General features: G+C 52.1%; 1 protein-coding gene across 3 annotated transcripts in view; it reads left to right on the top strand.

Moving 5' to 3' along the window:
- The window catches only part of srrm2 (serine/arginine repetitive matrix 2), a 63,296-nt gene extending 53,013 nt beyond the window's left edge, over window positions 1–10,283 (top strand). For 2 of the 3 annotated variants that reach the window (XM_086001310.1, XM_086001308.1), the window contains 3 exons: window positions 2,399–2,512; window positions 4,575–4,673; window positions 5,402–10,283. In XM_086001310.1, the coding sequence (XP_085857436.1) occupies window positions 2,399–2,512; window positions 4,575–4,673; window positions 5,402–5,411 (223 nt within the window). In that variant the 3' untranslated portion in view covers window positions 5,412–10,283. The remainder of the gene's footprint in view (window positions 1–2,398; window positions 2,513–4,574; window positions 4,674–5,401) is intronic. The other variant, XR_015080007.1, reaches the window with a different exon arrangement.
- The last annotated feature ends 12,142 nt before the right edge of the window (window positions 10,284–22,425 follow it).

Genomic DNA, 22,425 nt, shown 5'->3' with positions numbered 1-22,425 from the left:
GGACCTCCCCAGATACAGGAGTGTGAGAGAGGGGTTAGAGGGACCTCCCCAGATACAGAAGTGTGAGAGAGGGGTTAGAGGGACCTCCCCAGATACAGGAGTGTGAGAGAGGGGTTAGAGGGACCTCCCCAGATACAGAAGTGTGAGAGAGGGGTTAGAGGGACCTCCCCAGATACAGGAGTGTGAGAGAGGGGTTAGAGGGACCTCCCCAGATACAGGAGTGTGAGAGAGGGTTAGAGGGACCTCCCCAGGTACAGGAGTGTGAGAGGGGGGTTAGAGGGACCTCCCCAGATACGGGAGTGAGAGAGGGGTTAGAGGGACCTCCCCAGGTACAGGAGTGTGAGAGGGGGGTTAGAGGGACCTCCCCAGATACAGGAGTGTGAGAGAGGGTTAGAGGGATATCCCCAGATACAGGAGTGTGAGAGAGGGGTTAGAGGGACCTCCCCAGATACAGAAGTGTGAGAGAGGGGTGAGAGGGACCTCCCCAGATACAGGAGTGTGAGAGAGGGGTTAGAGGGACCTCCCCAGATACAGGAGTGTGAGAGAGGGGTTAGAGGGACCTCCCCAGATACAGAAGTGTGAGAGAGGGGTTAGAGGGACCTCCCCAGATACAGGAGTGTGAGAGAGGGGTTAGAGGGACCTCCCCAGATACAGAAGTGTGAGAGAGGGGTTAGAGGGACCTCCCCAGATACAGGAGTGTGAGAGAGGGGTTAGAGGGACCTCCCCAGATACAGGAGTGTGAGAGAGGGGTTAGAGGGATATCCCCAGATACAGGAATGTGAGTGAGGGTGTTGGAGGGACCTCCCCAGATACAGGAGTGTGAGAGAGGGGTTAGAGGGACCTCCCCAGATACAGGAGTGTGAGAGAGGGTTAGAGGGATATCCCCAGATACAGGAATGTGAGTGAGGGTGTTAGAGGGACCTCCCCAGATACAGGAGTGTGAGAGAGGGGTTAGAGGGACCTCCCCAGATACAGGAGTGTGAGAGAGGGGTTAGAGGGACCTCCCCAGATACAGGAGTGTGAGAGAGGGGTTAGAGGGACCTCCCCAGATACAGAAGTGTGAGAGAGGGGTTAGAGGGACCTCCCCAGGTACAGGAGTGTGAGAGGGGGGTTAGAGGGACCTCCCCAGATACGGGAGTGAGAGAGGGGTTAGAGGGACCTCCCCAGGTACAGGAGTGTGAGAGGGGGATTAGAGGGACCTCCCCAGGTACAGGAGTGTGAGAGAGGGATTAGAGGGACCTCCCCAGATACAGGAGTGAGAGAGAGGGGTTAGAGGGACCTCCCCAGATACAGAAGTGTGAGAGAGGGGTTAGAGGGACCTCCCCAGATACAGGAGTGAGAGAGAGGGTTAGAGGGACCTCCCCAGATACAGGAGTGTGAGAGGGGGGTTAGAGGGACCTCCCCAGATACAGGAGTGAGAGAGGGGTTAGAGGGACCTCCCCAGATACAGGAGTGTGAGAGAGGGGTTAGAGGGACCTCCCCAGATACGGGAGTGAGAGAGGGGTTAGAGGGACCTCCCCAGGTACAGGGGTGTGTGAGAGAGGGGTTAGAGGGACCTCCCCAGGTACAGGAGTGTGAGAGAGGGGTTAGAGGGACCTCCCCAGATACAGGAGTGTGAGAGAGGGGTTAGAGGGACCTCCCCAGGTACAGGAGTGTGAGAGAGGGGTTAGAGGGACCTCCCCAGGTACAGGAGTGTGAGAGAGGGGTTAGAGGGACCTCCCCAGGTACAGGAGTGTGAGAGAGGGGTTAGAGGGACCTCCCCAGATACAGGAGTGTGAGAGCGGGGTTAGAGGGACCTCCCCAGATACAGGAGTGTGAGAGAGGGGTTAGAGGGACCTCCCCAGGTACAGGAGTGTGAGAGAGGGGTTAGAGGGACCTCCCCAGATACAGGAATGTGAGTGAGAGGTTAGAGGGACCTCCCCAGGTACAGGAGTGTGAGAGAGGAGTTAGAGGGACCTCCCCAGATACAGGAGTGTGAGAGAGGAGTTAGAGGGACCTCCCCAGATACAGGAGTGTGAGAGGGGGTTAGAGGGACCTCCCCAGGTACAGGAGTGTGAGAGAGGGGTTAGAGGGACCTCCCCAGGTACAGGAGTGTGAGAGAGGGGTTAGAGGGACCTCCCCAGATACAGGAGTGTGAGAGAGGGGTTAGAGGGACCTCCCCAGGTACAGGAGTGTGAGAGAGGAGTTAGAGGGACCTCCCCAGATACAGGAGTGTGAGAGAGGGGTTAGAGGGACCTCCCCAGATACAGGAGTGTGAGAGAGGGGTTAGAGGGACCTCCCCAGGTACAGGAGTGTGAGAGGGGGTTAGAGGGACATGGGATGCGACATGATCAGGGTGTGACTGTACTGATCCAGCTTACACATTTCCACCTCTTTCTCTCCACCCCCTCCAACACAGGAGGTCACGGAGCCCACGGAAGCCGATTGACTCCTTGCGTGATTCTCGGTCATTGAGTTACTCGCCAGTGGAACGGAGGAGACCTCGTCAATCCAGGGAATCCTATGGCAGGCGGTAAGTGCTGAAATCCCTTCCCATTCACATCCATTCTACAGAATCCCACTGGGCCCAGCCCCTTCCCATTCCGTCCCATTATACAGACTCCAAATGGACCAGACCCCAAAGCTGTATAGGGAGAGTGGGATTAGACTGGGTGGATATTGAAGGGGGTGGGGGGAGAGTGGGATTAGACTGGGTGGGATATTGAAGGGGGTGTGGGGATAGTGGGATTAGACTGGGTGGATATTGAAGGGGGTGTGGGGAGTGTGGGATTAGACTGGGTGGGATATTGAAGGGTGTGGGGATAGTGGGATTAGACTGGGTGGATATTGAAGGGGGTGGGGGGAGAGTGGGATTAGACTGGGTGGATATTGAAGGGGGTGGGGGGAGAGTGGGATTAGACTGGGTGGATATTGAAGGGGGTGGGGGGAGAGTGGGATTAGACTGGGTGGATATTGAAGGGGGTGGGGAGAGTGGGATTAGACTGGGTGGATATTGAAGGGTGTGGGGTGAGTGGGATTAGACTGGGTGGATATTGAAGGATGTGGGGTGAGTGGGATTAGACTGGGTGGATATTGAAGGATGTGGGGAGAATGGGATTAGACTGGGTGGATATTGAAGGATGTGGGGTGAGTGGGATTAGACTGGGTGGATATTGAAGGATGTGGGGAGAATGGGATTAGACTGGGTGGTATATTGAAGGGTGTGGGGAGAGTGGGATTAGACTGGGTGGATATTGAAGGATGTGGGGAGAATGGGATTAGACTGGGTGGTATATTGAAGGGTGTGGGGAGAGTGGGATTAGACTGGGTGGATATTGAAGGATGTGGGGAGAATGGGATTAGACTGGGTGGTATATTGAAGGGTGTGGGGAGAGTGGGATTAGACTGGGTGGTATATTGAAGGGTGTGGGGAGAGTGGGATTAGACTGGGTGGATATTGAAGGGTGTGGGGAGAGTGGGATTAGACTGGGTGGGATATTGAAGGGTGTGGGGATAGTGGGATTAGACTGGGTGGATATTGAAGGGTGTGGGGAGAGTGGGATTAGACTGGGTGGTATATTGAAGGGTGTGGGGAGAGTGGGATTAGACTGGGTGGATATTGAAGGGTGTGGGGAGAGTGAGATTAGACTGGGTGGGATATTGAAGGGTGTGGGGAGAGTGGGATTAGACTGGGTGGATATTGAAGGGTGTGGGGAGAGTGGGATTAGACTGGGTGGGATATTGAAGGGTGTGGGGATAGTGGGATTAGACTGGGTGGATATTGAAGGGTGTGGGGAGAGTGGGATTAGACTGGGTGGATATTGAAGGGTGTGGGGAGAGTGGGATTAGACTGGGTGGATATTGAAGGGTGTGGGGAGAGTGGGATTACACTGGGTGGTATATTGAAGGGTGTGGGGAGAGTGGGATTAGACTGGGTGGATATTGAAGGGTGTGGGGAGAGTGGGATTAGACTGGGTGGTATATTGAAGGGTGTGGGGATAGTGGGATTAGACAGGGTGGTATATTGAAGGGTGTGGGGAGAGTGGGATTAGACTGGGTGGATATTGAAGGGTGTGGGGATAGTGGGATTAGACTGGGTGGATATTGAAGGGTGGGGGGAGAGTGGGGTTAGACTGGGTGGATATTGAAGGGTGTGGGGAGAGTGGGATTAGACTGGGTGGTATATTGAAGGGTGTGGGGAGAGTGGGATTAGACTGGGTGGTATATTGAAGGGTGTGGGGAGAGTGGGATTAGACTGGGTGGTATATTGAAGGGTGTGGGGAGAGTGGGATTAGACTGGGTGGTATATTGAAGGGTGTGGGGTGAGTGGGATTAGACAGGGTGGTATATTGAAGGGTGTGGGGTGAGTGGGATTAGACAGGGTGGTATATTGAAGGGTGTGGGGAGAGTGGGATTAGACTGGGTGGATATTGAAGGGTGGGGGGAGAGTGGGGTTAGACTGGGTGGATATTGAAGGGTGTGGGGAGAGTGAGATTAGATTCCCGGGCTCATTTGTTGTGAATCCGGCGTGGACTTCATGGGTAGAATAGCTGTTTGTTTGAATATTGTGAGTCCGCTTTCTGTTGGTTGTGTAGAGATTGGGAACGTCGAAGGAGACGCTCAGACAGCGAATCGCCAGCGAGGAAGAGACGCCACGACTCGCCAAGTCCTCGGGAACGGAGGCGATTCCGAAGGTACGGAAAAATATTGGCAACACTGAGTCATCCAACAAAACACAGGCCTAAACTGGCCCTTCCCATTCTCTCCCATTATACAGGAACCCAATGGACCCGACCCCTTCCCATTCTACAGAATCCCAATGGACCAACCCCTTCCCATTCTCTCCCACTGTACAGAATCCCAGTGGATCCAACCCCTTCCCATTCCCTCCCATTGTACAGAATTCCAGTGGACCAAACCCCTTTGGATTCTCTCCCATTGTACAGAATCCCAATGGATCAACCCTTCCCATTCACTCCCCCCGTACAGAATCCCAATGGACCAACCCCTTCCCATTCACTCCCATTGTACAGAATCCCAATGGTCCCAGTTTACAGAGCATGCATTTGACTAGACTCCTCCCCTGTTGGCACTGATTCTCGCAGTGAACCCTAGATGCCGTCTGCTGTTGCATAGATAATGAGCGTTGACCGGCTATTCGACCACGGAGGCTGCACCGCTGAACCCGGTCCCATCCTCGTCCAACAGGGCAAAAGTTGCAGTGTAGGGATGAGGCAACAGGACCCCTGGCTGTGACCCCTCTTCTACCTCCCGCAATCTCTTCCCCCCCCCCCCCCCCAAAAACACCTTGGTGCAGGGCATTGAGGTCATGGAGCCTGGGGACTCATTGGCTTCAGCATCTCTCAGACCGGTCGGTACATTTCTGTCCGCTAACACCTCCTTTCATTGATCTCTCTTCCAGATCTCCTTAGGCCAGACGACCCCATCGCCAGCCTGGTCTGGTTTCCCTGGTAACGGACGGCAACTTCCTCCGAGGCGAACTACTTCCCGCACCAGTTTTTTTTTTGAGACTGTGAAGAGCAAATCCTGTATTTTTTTGTTTTCATTTTTATTTCTCTCTCTTCTGTGTATTTTTTTTTTAAATGGCGGACTCCACCCGGGATATCTATAATTCAAGAAAACAAAAATTCTGTTTAAAAAGTTGGTTGGGGGGGGGGGGCGGGGCGGGGGGTGCTGGGGGTTTAAAAAGCAAACGGCACTGCACTGGAAGTGGGGACCACAAGGCCCCAACCCTGTCCACGTTTAACGGAAACCATTTTGCGATGGGGAAGATCCACTGGCGGACATTTTAGGAACAAAACTCGTTGTGCGTTTGGTTTCCCTGCTTCTGTAACACTCCCTTCACACACACACACACATATACACACACACACACACACACACACACACACACACACACACAAAATAAAATTAAGGGTTGAAGAATCTGCTGTTAAAGACGTGTGTAAATGGGGGCTCAGCATTTTCCTTATTTGATGGCTGATTGGTTCTCCTGTTTTTTCTCCCCTCTGGTTTCGACACTCTCACGCCAGACCCAATGTTTCCCTGCGTAAAATCCGACTCGGCCCCCTCCTTCGGGGAGATATCTGTACACTGACTGGTGTCGCTCAGTCCCCCCTCTCCCTCACAAAGATATCTGTACACTGACTGGTGTCTCTCTCTCTCAGGGAGGTATCTGTACACTGACTGGTCTCAGTCTCTCCCTCTGAGGTATCTGTACACTGACTGGTGTCTCAGTCCCCTCTCTCCCTCAGGGAGATATCTGTACACCGACTGGTATTGTTCAGTCTCCCCTCTCCCTCGGGGAGATATTTGTACACTGACTGGTGTCTTTCAGTCCCCTCTCAGGGAGATATCTGTACACTGACTGGTGTCTCTCCCTCAGAGATATCTGTACACTGACTGGTGTCTCTCAGTCCCCTCTCTCTCGGAGATATCTGTAGGCTGATTGGTGTTTCTCAGTCCCCTCTCGGAGATATCTGTACACTGACTGGTATCTCAGTCTCTCCCTCGGAGATATCTGTACACTGGTGTTTCTCAGTCCCCTCTCAGGGAGATATCTGTACACTGACTGGTATCCCCCAGTCCCCCCTCTCTCAGGGAGATATCTGTACACTGACTGGTGTCTCAGTCTCTCCCTCGGAGATATCTGTACACTGACTGGTGTCTCTCAGTCCCCTCTCTCAGGCAGATATCTGTACACTGGTGCCTCTCAATCGCCTCTCTCTCTCGGAGATATTTGTACACTGACTGGTGTCTCTCAGCCCCCTCTCTCCCTCAGGGAGGTATCTGTACACTGACTGGTGTCTCTCAGTCCCCTCTCTCTCGGAGATATTTGTACACTGACTGGTGTCTCTCAGCCCCCTCTCTCCCTCAGGGAGGTATCTGTACACTGACTGGTGTCTCTCAGTCGCCTCTCTCTCTCGGAGATATTTGTACACTGACTGGTGTCTCTCAATCCCTTCTCTCGGAGATATTTGTACACTGACTGGTGTCTCTCAATCCCCTCTCTTTCTCTCGGAGATATTTGTACACTGACTGGTGTCTCTCAATCCCCTCTCTCCCTCAGGGAGGTATCTGTACACTGACTGGTGTCTCTCAGTCCTCTCTCTCCCTCAGGGAGATATCTGTACACTGACTGGTGCCTCTCAGTCCTCTCTCTCCCTCAGGGAGATATCTGTACACTGACTGGTGTCTCTCAGTCGCCTCTCAGGGAGATATCTGTACACTGACTGGTATCCCCCAGTCCCCCCTCTCTCAGGGAGATATCTGTACACTGACTGGTATCCCCCAGTCCCCCCTCTCTCAGGGAGATATCTGTACACTGACTGGTGTCTCTCAATCCCCTCTCTTTCTCTCGGAGATATTTGTACACTGACTGGTGTCTCTCAATCCCCTCTCTCCCTCAGGGAGGTATCTGTACACTGACTGGTGTCTCTCAGTCCTCTCTCTCCCTCAGGGAGATATCTGTACACTGACTGGTGTCTCTCAGTCCTCTCTCTCCCTCAGGGAGATATCTGTACACTGACTGGTGTCTCTCAGTCCCTCTCTCTCAGGGAGATATCTGTACACTGACTGGTGTCTCAGTCTCTCCCTCGGAGATATCTGTACACTGACTGGTGTCTCTCAGTCCCCTCTCTCAGGCAGATATCTGTACACTGACTGGTGCCTCTCAATCGCCTCTCTCTCTCGGAGATATTTGTACACTGACTGGTGTCTCTCAGCCCCCTCTCTCCCTCAGGGAGGTATCTGTACACTGACTGGTGTCTCTCAGTCGCCTCTCAGGGAGATATCTGTACACTGACTGGTATCCCCCAGTCCCCTCTCTCTCAGGGAGATATCTGTACACTGACTGGTGTCTCTCAGTCCCCTCTCTCTCGGAGATATTTGTACACTGACTGGTGTCTCTCAGCCCCCTCTCTCCCTCAGGGAGGTATCTGTACACTGACTGGTGTCTCTCAGTCCTCTCTCTCCCTCAGGGAGATATCTGTACACTGACTGGTGTCTCTCAGTCCTCTCTCTCCCTCAGGGAGATATCTGTACACTGACTGACTGGTGTCTCTCAGTCGCCTCTCAGGGAGATATCTGTACACTGACTGGTATCCCCCAGTCCCCCCTCTCTCAGGGAGATATCTGTACACTGACTGGTATCCCCCAGTCCCCCCTCTCTCAGGGAGATATCTGTACACTGACTGGTGTCTCTCAGTTGCCTCTCAGGGAGATATCTGTACACTGGTGTCTCTTAGTCCATCTCCTGTCCTGGGAGTGTTTTGATGGGACAGTGTAGAGGGAGCTTTACTCCTCACTCGTGCCCCTCTCCTTGTTGAGCAGATGTTAATGCTGGCCTTTTGTATCCCTTCTTGAATTCCTAGGTGTGGAGTTCAATGGCTGGGCAGTGAGCTTGAGTCGTGTTGAGTAATTGTTCCTTCTGTTCAGTTACGTTAGAGTGATGCCGCAGGGAATGAGCTAAGGGAATCATTGCCTGGGGCGTCGGAGCAACCTCGCCTGTTACCACGGGGTGGGTTATTATTCGTGTTAACCTTGAGCCTTTGCCTAATGGTGCAAGGGTTAAAGGCAATGCCCTATCCATTACACACAGCAGGAAAGGCCCAGGCTCAATCCCCGGCCTGTGCTGGTGAAACACCCACGCCACCAGAAGTGCGAAGGGCAGCATTGAAGTGTTGTGGCAGCATATTGGACCAGCCATTAAACCTGCGCGGATTTGGGAATGCGCGTGTGTGAGGGGGGGGTGCTGGTTTGGAGGAGTTTTGCTGGACTCTACAAATAAACCTGGGCTGCTCCTGGTGCTGCGGGAGACTTGCTGCTGGGACGTACGTAGGGGAGACGTTGAATGAGAAGGAAGGCGTGCGTTTCTGTTCGTGCCGAAATATCACGCAGCACTGTTCCTGCCAATGCAGTTACTGCAGTCCCAGTGCATTTGGTCATTGGTCGCTCTTTTGACCTTCTGAGATGCTACTTTAAGTAGCTGTTTTCCCTTGTTGGAATGACGCTAAGCTCAATTTTCCTTCCTCTTGTTGGTGGAATGTGTTTTTTTTCAAATCAGTAAACCTTACAAGGCCCCTCCACGTTGGGAGTGGGAGGTGACTGTGCAGGTTTCGGACAACCTGTTTTGCATCTTTGGCCGGGTTGGGGCTGTACAGTTCAGAAGACCTATTTGGACCTCTCAATCCATCACCCATTTCCCCTGCCCCAAGACATGTCTGCGAGTGCGAGGACACTCTGCTGTATGAACGCTGACGTGAGGAGGACATTGTGGAGGGGCGATGTCTTTCAAAGAAATAGGAACTCTGTCACCCCGGCCCCCCAAGGTGGTTCAGTTGGTAAGTACAGCGACCAGTGTGGTACACACAGCAGGCTCCATCCCCAGCCAAGCTGATCACACCCAGGGCCATTTTGGCGGTGTCGTTGGATTCAGTGCGTCTGTCTTGAGAGTGGACGTCAAAGCGGTTTAGGTTCCTGCTCCTGACCACTGTCCAAAGACTCCTGCAGTGAAATGTGGTGGGAATACCAGGTGAACAGGGTCGGGTGATGACTGTGATGCCTTGACAGTTGAACAGCTGGTACGTGACATATGGCCCTGCAGGTGAGGGCTGTCCGCACCTCTGGAACCCAAGCCGCAGTTCAGAAGACGGGGAGGGGGTGGTTTCTTGTTCTAAGATTGTTTGCTGTGTGCGAATTCTCCCCTCTGGCCCCACAACCCTTCATTCTCCATTCATGTCCAGCTCTGTCCGTTCTTCTCATGGTTCATTCACAGCGCGGGTTGGGCAAAAGGGATGGTCGGGTCCGTGGTGCCGAGCGAGGCAGCGGGTAAGAAAGCGCCAGCCTCTGATGACTGGGAGAGGGAGGAAGGTGGCTGCTGTTAGAGCACGGAGGTGGAGGGGACCGACACAAAGTTAATTGAAATTCTGCAGGGCCGGTTTCCTGCCACTGGGGGTGCTCCAGGTCTAAATGGTTTGGCGGCGCTCCCTGGCTGCGGAAAGCGGGCGTTGCCCCCTTGATCTGCCCCTTTATGAATGCAACAGTTCAATGTACTGTGAAGAACGCTGTGGCACCGCGTCTCAATCTTGGCTGTGAGATGGTCAAGCGGTCATGGTACAGACAGAAGTGATTGGGGCCATTTTCCTGGGGAGTGGGGGGTGGGTGCTGTGGGATTGACTAAAGAAGATTCTTGTACACTGTTTAAAATTGATACTAGTAAACTCTCTCTCCTTGTTGGCTGTTTTGAGAAACTTAGAAAAAAAATAAAAATGGTACAATCCGTATTTTTTGTGAGAACACCTTGCATTTATCTGCAGCGCTTTTAACGTGGTACGAACACGATCGGCTTGTCAGCACAATTGAAGCCCATGGCATAAAAGGCAGCCGCACGGATACAAAATTGGCTATGGGATAGAAAGCAGAGTTGTTGGAAATTGGATTATGACTTAATCACCATTGTAAGCTTCCTCTCAATGGGATCAGCAAAGTGACGGAAGGTGTTATTGAAAGTGCTATCAAGCGGCACTTACCAATAACCTGCCCAGTTTGGGTTCCACCAAGACCACTCAGCTCTTGACCTCATTACAGCCTTGGTCCAAACATGGACAAAGGAGCTGAATTCCAGAGGTGAGGTGAGAGTGACTGCCCTTGATATCAAGGCAGCATTTGACCGAGTGTGGCATCGGGGAAAATGCTCCACTGGCTGGAGTCACACCTAGCACAAAGGAAGATGGTTGTGGTGATTGAAGGTCAATCATCACAGCCCCAGGACATCGCTGCAGGAGTTCCTCAGGGCAGTGTCCTGGGCCCAACCATCTTCAGCTGCTTCATCAATGACCTTCCCTCCAACATAAGGTCAGAAATGGGGATGTTCGCTAATGACTGCGCAGTGTTCAGTGCCACTCACAACTCCTCAGATAATGAAGCAGTCCATGCCCGCACGCAACAAGACCTGGACGACGTTCAGGCTTGGGTTGATAAGTGGCAGGTAACATTTGCGCCACAGAAGCGCCAGGCAATGACTATCTCCAACAAGCGAGAATCTAAACACCTCCCCTTGACATTCAACGGCATTACCATCATGTAACTGTAATCCCTCATCTCTGGATCCATTCAAGTAAATCTCTTCTGTACTCTCTCCAAAGGCTTCACGAACATTAGGCAGCATCAAAATGGTTTTTCTGAAAGGGAAATCGTGTCTGACAAATCTATTTGAGTTTTTTTTGAGGATGTAACCAGCAGGGTAGATAAGGGGGAACCAGTGGATACAGTATATTTAGATTTTCAGAAGGCATTTGGTAAGGTGCCACACAAAATTAGGGCTCATGGGGTTGGGGGCAATATATTAGCCTGGATTGAGGATTGGTTAACGGACAGAAAACCGAGAGTAGGAATAAATGGATCATTTGCAGGTTGGCAGGGAGTAACTAGTGGGGTACCGCAAGGATCAGTGCTTGGGCCTCAGCTATTTACAATCTATATCAATGACTTAGATGAGGGGACCAAGTGTAATGGATCCAAGTTTGCTGACAATACAAAGCTAGGTGGGACAGTAAGCTGTCAGGAGGATGCAAAGAGGCTGCAAAGGGATTTTGGCCGCTTAAGTGAGTGGGCAAGAGTATAGCCGATGGAATTATAATGTGGGGAAGTGTGAAATTATCCACTTTGGTAGGAAGAATGGAAAAGCAGCATTTTTTTTTTTTTTAAAAGGTGAGAGACCTGTAAATGTTGGTATTCAGAGGGATTTGGGAGTCCTTGCACATGAATCACACAAAGTTAATATGCAGGCACAGCAAGGAAGGCAAGTAGGATGTTAGCCTTTATTGCAAGGGAATTGAGAGTATAAGAGTAAGGAAGTCTTGCTACAACTTTACAGGGCATCGGTGGGGCCACACCTGGAGTACGTGCAGTTTTGGTCTCCTTACCCAAGGAAGGATAGACTTGCCTTGGAGGGACAATGAAGGTTCTCTAGATTGATTCCTGGGATGAGAGGGCTATCCTGTGAGAGATTGAGTAGAATGGGCCTATATTTTCTGGAGTTTAGAAGAATGAGAGGTGATCTAGAAACATAGAAAAATAGGAGCAGGAGTAGGCCATTCGTCCCTTCGAGCCTGCTCCGCCATTCAATATGATCATGGCTGATCCTCTGCCTCAATGCCACATTCCTGCTCTCCCCATACCCCTTGATGCCTTTTGTATCTAGAAATCTATCTATCTCCTTAAATATATTCAGTGACTTGGCCTCCACAGCCTTCTGTGGTAGAGAATTCCACAGGTGTGAAGAAATTTCTAATCTCAGTCCTAAATGTCCTACCCCATATCCTGAGACTGACCCCTCGCTCTAGACCCCCCAGCCAGGTGAAACATCCTCCCTGCATCCAGTCTGTCTTGCCCTGTCAGAATTTTATACGTTCCAATGAGATTCCCCTCTCATTCTTCTAAACTCTAGTGAATACAGGCCTAGTCGACCCAATCTCTCCTCATATGACAGTCCTGCCATCCCAGGAATCAGTCTGGTGAACCTTCGCTGCACTCCCTCTATGGCAAGTCTATCCTTTCTTGGGTAAGGAGACCTAAACTGCACACAGTACTCCAGGTGTGGTCTCACCAAGGCCCTGTATAACTGTAGTAAGACATCCTTGCTCCTGTACTCAAATCCTCTTGCAATGAAGGCCAACATACCATTTGCCTTCCTAACTGCTTGCTGCACCTGCATGTTTGCATTCAGTGACTGGTGTACAAGGACACCCAGGTCCCTTTGTACATCAACATTTCCCAATCTATCACCATTTAAATAATATTCTGCCTTTCTGTTTTTCCTACCGAAGTGGATAACTTCACATTTATCCACATTATACTGCATCTGCCATGTATTTGCCCACTCAATCAACTTGCCTAAATCGCCCTGAAGCCTCTTTGCATCCTCCTCACAACTCACAATCCCACCTAGTTTCGTGTCATCAGCAAACTTGGAAATATTACATTTGGTTCCCTCATCCAAATCATTGATGTATATTGTGAATAACTGATCCCTGCGGTACCCCACTAGTCACCGCCTGCCACCCTGAAAAAGCCCCATTTATTCCTACTCTCTGTTTCCTGTCTGTTAACCAATTTTCAATCTATATTACCCCCAGTCCAATGTGCTTTAATTTTGCACACTAACTTCTTATGTGGGACTTTATCAAAGGCCTTCTGAAAATCCAAATACACCACATCCACTGGTTCTCCCTTATCTATTTTACCAGTTACATCCTCAAAAAACTCCAGTGGGTTTGTCAAACATGATTTCCCTTTCATAAATCCATGTTGACTTTGTCTAATCCTGTTGATATTTTCTAAGTGCCCTGTTATCACCTTTATAATAGACTCTAGCATTTTCCCTACTACTGATGTTAGGCTAACCGGTCTGTAGTTCCCTGTTTTCTCTCTCTTTTAAATAGTGGGGTTACATTTGCCACCCTCCAATCTGCAGGAACTGTTCCATAATCTATAGAATTTTGGAAGATGACAACCAATGCATCCACTATTTCCATGGCTCCCTCTTTTAGTACTCTGGGATGTAGATTATCAGGCCCTGGGGATTTATCGGCTTTCAGTCCCATTAATTACTCCAGCACTAGTTTTTAATAATACTAATTTCCTTTAATTCCTTCTCACCAGACCCTTGGTTCCCTAGAATTTCTGGGAAGTTATTTGTGTCCTCTTCTGTGAAGACAGAACCAAAATATTTGTATAATTGCTCTGCCATTTCTTTGTTCCCCATTATAAATTCTCCCGTTTCTGACTGTAAGGGACCTACATTTGTCTTCACTAATCTTTTTCTTTTTCCACACTTGTAGAAGCTTTTACAGTCCACTTTTATGTTCCTTGCAAGTTTACTCTCTCTATTTTTCCCCTCTTAATCAATCTCTTGGTCCCTTTTTGCTGAATTCTAAACTGCTCCCAATCCTCATGCTTGCTACTTTTTCTGGCAACTTTATATGACTCCTCTATGGATCTAATACTATCCTTAATTTCTTTTGTTAGCCATGGTTGGGCCGCCTGACACCAGTTGGCTCAGCACAGAATGGGCATCGATCCTGGTCATGTGACCTCAGCCTGCAAACCAGCAGGTGCAGTAACACCGGATGAACACCAGGGAGCAGTGTTGCCCTGTTCTAGGTTCCAGCAGGTGCAGTAACTCTGGATAGAAACAGAAGATAGGAGCAGGAGTAGGCCATTCGGCCCCTCGAGCCTGTTCCTCCATTTAATGAGATCATGGCTGATCATCCAAATTCAGTACCCTGTCCCTGCTTTCTCCCCAGATCCCTTGATCCCTTTAGCCTTAAGAAATATATCCAACTCCTTCTTGAATATATTTAATGAATTAGCCTCAACTGCCCTCTGTGGTAGAGAATTCCACAGGTTCACCACTCTCTGGGTGAAGAAATTCCTCCTCATCTCTGCCCTAAATGGCTTACCCCTTATCCTTAGACTGTGACCCCTGGTTCTGGACTCCCCCCGCCATCAGGAACATCCTTCCTGCATCTAGTCTGTCTAGTCCTGTTAGAATTTTATAAGTTTCAATGAGATCCCCTCTCATTCCTGCCATCCCAGGTATCAGTCTGGTGAATCTTCGCTGCACTCCTTCCATGGCAAGAACATCCTCAGATAAGGCGACCAAAACTGCACACAATACTCAAGGTGTGGTCTCACCAAGGCCCTGTACAACTGCAGCAAGACTTCCATGCTCCTGTACTCGAATCCTCTCGCTATAAAGGCCAACATACCATTTGCCTTCTTAACCGCCTGCTGCACCTGCATGCTTACCTTCAGCAACTGGTGCACAAGGATACCAAGGTCTCGTTGCACTTCCCCCTTCTCCCGATCTATTGCCGTTCAGATAATTGCCTTCCTGTTTTTGCCACCAAAGTGGATAACCTTGCATTTATCCACCTTATACTGCATCTGCCATGCATCTGCATGTACCTGGATGAACACCAGGGAGCAGTGATGCCCTGTTCTAGACACCAGCAGGTGCAGTAACTCTGGATGAACACCAGGCAGCAGTGTTGCCCTGTTCATAGAATCATAGAAATTCACAGCACAGCATCGATGATACCAATCGACTGCAACAGGACATACATAGAAAGGCTAGCAGAATGGGCAGACAAGTGGCAGATGGAATTTAATACAGAAGTGTGAGGTGATGCATTTTGGCAGAAGGAACAGGGAGAGGCGACATACACGTAATGGCACAGTTTTAAAGAGTGTGCAGGGAAAGAGGGACCTGGGAGTTAATGTGCATAGGTCCCTGAAGGTGGCGGGACATATTCTGAGAGTGGCTAGCAAAGCATATGGGATCTTGGGTTTCATAGAGGTATTGAGTACAAAAGTAGAGGAGTTATGCTGAACCTTTATAAAGTGCTGGTTAGGTCACAACTAGAGTATTGTGTCCAGTCTGGTCACCACACTTTAGGAAGGATGTGAAGGCCCTTGAAAGGGTGCAGAGGAGATTTACCAGAATGGTTCCAGGGATGGGAGATCTTGGCTACAAGGACAGGTTGGAGAAGCTGGATTTGTTTTCATTAGAGCAAAGGAGGTTGCGGGGTGATTTGACAGAGGTGTACAAGATTATGATGGGTTTGGATAGGCTAGACAGGGAAAGGATGTTCCCACTAGTTGATGGCACAAGGACTAGGGGACACAGATTTAAGGTTTTGGGAACGAGATGCAGGGGATGTGAGGAAAAACTTTTTACGCAGTGAGTGGTGAGGACCTGGAACTCGCTGCCGATGGAAGTGGAGACACTCAATGTTTTCAAGGGGAGACTGGATAGGCACTTGAGGGAAATAAACTTGCAGGGCTACGGGGATAGAGCGGGGGAATGGGACTGACTGGATTGCTCTACAGAGAGCCGGTGCGGACTCGATGGGCCGAATGGCCTCCTTCAGTGACGTTATGACTCTGAGAAGGAGGCCATTCGGCCCATCTTGTCCGTGCCGGCCGATAAAGAGCCATTCAGCCTAATCCCACTTTCCAGCTCTTGGTCCATAGCCTTGTAGGTTACAGCACTTCAAGTGCACTTTTTAAATGTGATGAGGGTTTTTGCCTCTACCACCCTTTCAGGCAGTGAGGTCCAGACCCCCACCACCCTCCGGGTGAAACAAGTTCTCCTCAACTTCCCTCTAATCCTTCTACCAATTACTTTAAATCTGTGCCCCCTGGTTATCAACCCCTCTGCTAAGAGAATTAGGTCCTTTCTATTCACTCTATCTGGGCCCCTCATAATTTTATACACCTCAATCAAGTCTCCCCTCAGCCTCCTCTGTTCCACAGAAAACAGCCCCAGCCTATCCAGTCTTTCCTCATAGCTAAAATTCTCCAGCCCAGGCAACATCCTCTGCACCCTCTCTAGTGCAATCACATCTTTCCTGTAATGTGACCAGAACTGCACACAGTTCTCTAGCTGTGACCGAACTAGTGTTTTATACAGTGGGGGTTACCATTGATCAGAAACTGAACTGGACCAGCCATATAAATACTGTGGCTACAAGAGCAGGCCAGAGGCTGGGAATTCTGCGGCGAGTGTCTCACCTCCTGACTCCCCAAAGCCTTTCCACCATCTACAAGGCACAAGTCAGGAGTGTGATGGAATACTCTCCATTTGCCTGGATGAGTGCAGCTCCAACAACACTCAAGAAGCTCGACACCATTCAGGATAAAGCAGCCCACTTGATCGGCACCCCATCCACCACCTTAACCATTCACTCCCTCCACCACCGGCGCACTGTGGCTGCAGTGTGTACCATCTACAAGATGCACTGCAGCAACTCGCCAAGGCTTCTTCAACAGCACCTTCCAAACCCGCGACCTCTACCACTTAGAAGGACAAGGGCAGCAGACGCATGGGAACATCACCAGCTACAAGTTCCCCTCCAAGCCACACACCATCCTGACTTGGACCTGTATCGCCGTTCCTTCACTGTCGCTGGGCCAAAATCCTGGAACTCCCTTCCTAACAGCATTGTGGGTGTACCTACACCATATGGACTGCAGCGGTTCAAGAAGGTGGCTCACCACCATCTTCTCAAGGGCAATTAGGGATGGGCACTAAATGCAGGCCTAGCCAGCCAGCGACGCCCACATCCCATCAATGAATTAAAAAAAGCATAACCTCCCTGCTCTTATATTCTATGCCTCAGCTAATAAAGGAAACCCGTGTGCCTCTTTAACGACCTTACCTACCTGTCCTGCTACCTTCAGGGATCTGCGGACATGCACTCCAAGGTCCCTCTGATCTTCTGCACTTCAGTGTCCCATCATTTATTGTGTATTCCCTCGCCTTGTCAGCCCTCCCCAAATGCATTACTTCACACTTTTCCAGATTGAATTCCATTTGCCACTGTTCTGCCCACCTGACCAGTCCATTGATATCTTCCTGCAGTCTACAGCTTTCTTCCTCACTATCAACCACACGGACAAGTTTTGTATCATCTGCAAACTTCTTAATCATGCCCCCTACATTGAAGACTAAGTCATTGATGTATACCACAAAAGGTAATGGACCCAGTACTGAGCCCTGCAGAACCCCACTAGAAACAGCCTTCCAGTCACAAAAACACCCTTCGACCATAATCCCTTGTTTCCGCCACTGAGCCAATTTTGGATCCAACTTGCCACTTTGCCCTGTTCTGGAGTCTAGCAGGTGTGTGTGTGTCTGTGTGTGTGTGTATGTCGGCGGGAATCTCGAGCGGCAGAGCGGGGCTATAAAAGGCCCCAGAGACCCGGTAAGGCCTCACAGCGTCGGCGGGAATCCTGAGCGGCAGAGCGGGGCTATAAAAGTCCCAGAGACCAGGTAAGGCCTCACAGCGTCAGCGGGAATCCTGAGCGGCAGAGTGGGGCTATAAAAGGCCCCAGAGACCCGGTAAGGCCTCACAGCGTCGGCGGGAATCTTGAGCGGCAGAGCGGGGCTATAAAAGGCCCCAGAGACCAGGTAAGGCCTCACAGTGTTGGCGGGAAACTGGAGCAGCAGAGCGGGGCTATAAAAGTCCCCAAGGACCAGGTAAGGCCTCACAGCGTCGGCGGGAATCCTGAGCGGCAGAGCGGGGCTATAAAAGTCCCCAGGGACCAGGTAAGGCCTCACAGCGTCGGCGGGAATCCTGAGCGGCAGAGCGGGGCTATAAAAGTCCCAGAGACCAGGTAAGGCCTCACAGCGTCGGCGGGAATCTCGAGCGGCAGAGCGGGGCTATAAAAGGCCCCAGAGACCATGTAAGGCCTCACAGCGTCGGCGGGAATCTCGAGCGGCAGAGCGGGGCTATAAAAGGCCCCAGAGACCAGGTAAGGCCTCACAGCGTCGGCGGCAATCTCGAGCGGCAGAGCGGGGCTATAAAAGGCCCCAGAGACCAGGTAAGGCCTCACAGCATCGACAGGAATCTCGAGCAGCGGAGCAGGGCTATAAAAGGCCCCAGAGACCAGGTAAGGCCTCACAGCATCGGCAGGAATCTTGAGCGGCGGAGCGGGGCTATAAAAGTCACCAGAGACCAGGTAAGGCCTCACAGCATTGACAGGAATCTCGAGCAGCGGAGCAGGGCTATAAAAGTCACCAGAGACCAGGTAAGGCCTCACAGCATCGACAGGAATCTCGAGCAGCGGAGCGGGGCTATAAAAGGCCCCAGAGACCAGGTAAGGCCTCACAGCATCGACAGGAATCTCGAGCAGCGGAGCGGGGCTATAAAAGGCCCCAGAGACCAGGTAAGGCCTCACAGCGTCGGCGGGAATCTCGAGCGGCAGAGCGGGGCTATAAAAGGCCCCAGAGACCAGGTAAGGCCTCACAGCATCGGCGGGAATCTTGAGCGGGGCTATAAAAGTCACCAGAGACCAGGTAAGGCCTCACAGCATCGACAGGAATCTCGAGCAGCGGAGCAGGGCTATAAGAGGCCCCAGAGACCAGGTAAGGCCTCACAGCGTCGGCGGCAATCTCGAGCGGCAGAGCGGGGCTATAAAAGGCCCCAGAGACCAGGTAAGGCCTCACAGCATCGACAGGAATCTCGAGCAGCGGAGCGGGGCTATAAAAGGCCCCAGAGACCAGGTAAGGCCTCACAGCGTTGGCAGGAATCTCGAGCAGCGGAGCGGGGCTATAAAAGGCACCAGAGACCAGGTAAGGCCTCACAGCGTCGGCGGGAATCTCGAGCGGCAGAGCGGGGCTATAAAAGTCCCCAGAGACCAGGTAAGGCCTCACAGCGTCGGTGGGAATCTCGAGCGGCAGAGTGGGGATATAAAAGGCCCCAGAGACCAGGTAAGGCCTCACAGCGTCGGTGGGAATCTCGAGCGGCAGAGCGGGGCTATAAAAGTCACCAGAGACCAGGTAAGGCCTCACAGCATCGACAGGAATCTCGAGCAGCGGAGCAGGGCTATAAAAGTCACCAGAGACCAGGTAAGGCCTCACAGCATCGACAGGAATCTCGAGCAGCGGAGCGGGGCTATAAGAGGCCCCAGAGACCAGGTAAGGCCTCACAGCGTCGGCGGCAATCTCGAGCGGCAGAGCGGGGCTATAAAAGGCCCCAGAGACCAGGTAAGGCCTCACAGCATCGACAGGAATCTCGAGCAGCGGAGCGGGGCTATAAAAGGCCCCAGAGACCAGGTAAGGCCTCACAGCGTCTGCGGGAATCTCGAGCGGCAGAGCGGGGCTATAAAAGGCCCCAGAGACCATGTAAGGCCTCACAGCGTCGGCGGGAATCTCGAGCGGCAGAGCGGGGCTATAAAAGGCCCCAGAGACCAGGTAAGGCCTCACAGCATCGGCGGGAATCTTGAGCGGCGGAGCGGGGCTATAAAAGTCACCAGAGACCAGGTAAGGCCTCACAGCATCGACAGGAATCTCGAGCAGCGGAGCAGGGCTATAAGAGGCCCCAGAGACCAGGTAAGGCCTCACAGCGTCGGCGGCAATCTCGAGCAGCAGAGCGGGGCTATAAAAGGCCCCAGAGACCAGGTAAGGCCTCACAGCATCGACAGGAATCTCGAGCAGCGGAGCGGGGCTATAAAAGGCCCCAGAGACCAGGTAAGGCCTCACAGCGTTGGCAGGAATCTCGAGCAGCGGAGCGGGGCTATAAAAGGCACCAGAGACCAGGTAAGGCCTCACAGCGTCGGCGGGAATCTCGAGCGGCAGAGCGGGGCTATAAAAGTCCCCAGGGACCAGGTAAGGCCTCACAGCGTCGGTGGGAATCTCGAGCGGCAGAGTGGGGATATAAAAGGCCCCAGAGACCAGGTAAGGCCTCACAGCGTCGGTGGGAATCTCGAGCTGCAGAGCGGGGCTAGAAAAGGCCCCAGAGACCAGGTAAGGCCTCACAGCATCAGCCGGAATCTCGAGCGACAGAGCGGGGCTATAAAAGGCTCCAGAGACCAGGTAAGGCCTCACAGCATCGGCGGGAATCTCGAGCGACAGAGCGGGGCTATAAAAGGCCCCAGAGACCAGGTAAGGCCTCACAGCATCGGCGGGAATCTTGAGCGGCGGAGTGGGGCTATAAAAGGCCCCAGAGACCAGGTAAGGCCTCACAGCATCGGCGGGAATCTCGAGCGGCAGAGCGGGGATATAAAAGGCCCCAGAGACCAGGTAAGGCCTCACAGCATCAGCCGGAATCTCGAGCGACAGAGCGGGGATATAAAAGGCTCCCGAGGCCAGGTAAGGCCTCACAGCATCAGCCGGAATCTCGAGCGACAGAGCGGGGATATAAAAGGCCCCAGAGACCAGGTAAGGCCTCACAGCATCAGCCGGAATCTCGAGCAACAGAGCGGGGCTATAAAAGGCCCCAGAGACCAGGTAAGGCCTCACAGCGTCGGCGGGAATCTCGAGCGGCAGAGCGGGGCTATAAAAGGCCCCAGAGACCAGGTAAGGCCTCACAGCGTCGGCGGGAATCTCGAGCGGCAGAGCGGGGCTATAAAAGGCCCCAGAGACCAGGTAAGGCCTCACAGCATCGGCGGGAATCTCGAGCGACAGAGCGGGGCTATAAAAGGCCCCAGAGACCAGGTAAGGCCTCACAGCGTCGGCGGGAATCTCGAGCGACAGAGCGGGGCTATAAAAGGCCCCAGAGACCAGGTAAGGCCTCACAGCATCGGCGGGAATCTTGAGCGGCGGAGTGGGGCTATAAAAGGCCCCAGAGACCAGGTAAGGCCTCACAGCGTCGGCGGGAATCTCGAGCGGCAGAGCGGGGCTATAAAAGGCCCCAGAGACCAGGTAAGGCCTCACAGCGTCGGCGGGAATCTCGAGCGGCGGAGCGGGGCTATAAAAGGCCCCAGAGACCAGGTAAGGCCTCACAGCATCGGCGGGAATCTTGAGCGGCGGAGCGGGGCTATAAAAGGCCCCAGAGACCAGGTAAGGCCTCACAGCGTCGGCGGGAATCTTGAGCGGCGGAGCGGGGCTATAAAAGGCCCCAGAGACCAGGTAAGGCCTCACAGCATCGGCGGGAATCTCGAGCGGTAGAGCGGGGCTATAAAAGGCCCCAGAGACCAGCCTCCGAACTCGGAACTCAAAGGGAAGGAGAGAGGTAAAAAGTAATCCAAGTGTGACGTCACCAGAAAGTGGGCAAGTGATTGGTTGGTAAGTATTTCTCTCTTTTTAAGCTTAAACTCTGGTTTATAGTTTCTATAAGGTGTGATATTCATCATCTAGAATCGGGGCAGAGTGTATTTAAAAATAATATTAATAAATTTAATTAATTACATAGAATGGGAGATCAGGTGATGTGTTGCTGCTGCAATATGTGGGAGCTGGTGGACACCATTGATGCTCACGGTGATCACATTTGCAGTAAGTGTTGGCTGCTCGAGGAATTCCGGCTCCGTGTTGAAGAGCTGGAGTCCGAGCTTCAAACACTGAGACACATCAGGGAGGGGGAGAGTTACCTGGACTCTGTGTATCAGGAGGTAGTCACACCAATTAGATTAATTAATTCAGATGTAGTCCGTGGCCAGGGTCAGGATGGTGTGACTAGAAGTGAGGCAGGTACGGGGATCCAGGAGGTAGTGTTGGAGGAGCCGCAGCCCTTGCTCTTGTCCAACAGGTTTGAGGCTCTTACTCCCTATGAGGATGGGAACAGGGACTGCGGGGAGGATGAGCAACCTGGCCACAGCACCATGGAGCGGGGGGCCATTCAAGTGGGGGGAGTTAAAAGAAATGCTGTAGTGGTAGGGGATAGTATCGTTAGGGGGATAGATAGAGTGCTTTGCAGCCGAGAGCGAGAGTCCCGAAGGCTGTGTTGCCTGCCCAGTGCCAGGGTTAAGGACATCTCCTCTGGACTGGAGAGAAACTTGGAGTGGGAGGGGGAGGATCCAGTTGTCGTGGTCCATGTTGGTACCAACGACATAGATAGGACAAGGAAGGAGGTTCTGCTGAGGGAGTTTGCGCAGCTAGGGGCCAAATTAAAAAGCAGAACCACAAGGGTAATAATC

Source organism: Somniosus microcephalus, chromosome 11 (genome assembly GCF_052327205.1).
Source record: "Somniosus microcephalus isolate GS21.2 chromosome 11, FLI_Smic_1.0, whole genome shotgun sequence".
Lineage (NCBI taxonomy): Eukaryota > Metazoa > Chordata > Chondrichthyes > Squaliformes > Somniosidae > Somniosus > Somniosus microcephalus.
The sequence above is the reverse complement of the archived record's forward strand: the minus strand, read 5'-3'. Positions and strand labels throughout refer to the sequence as shown.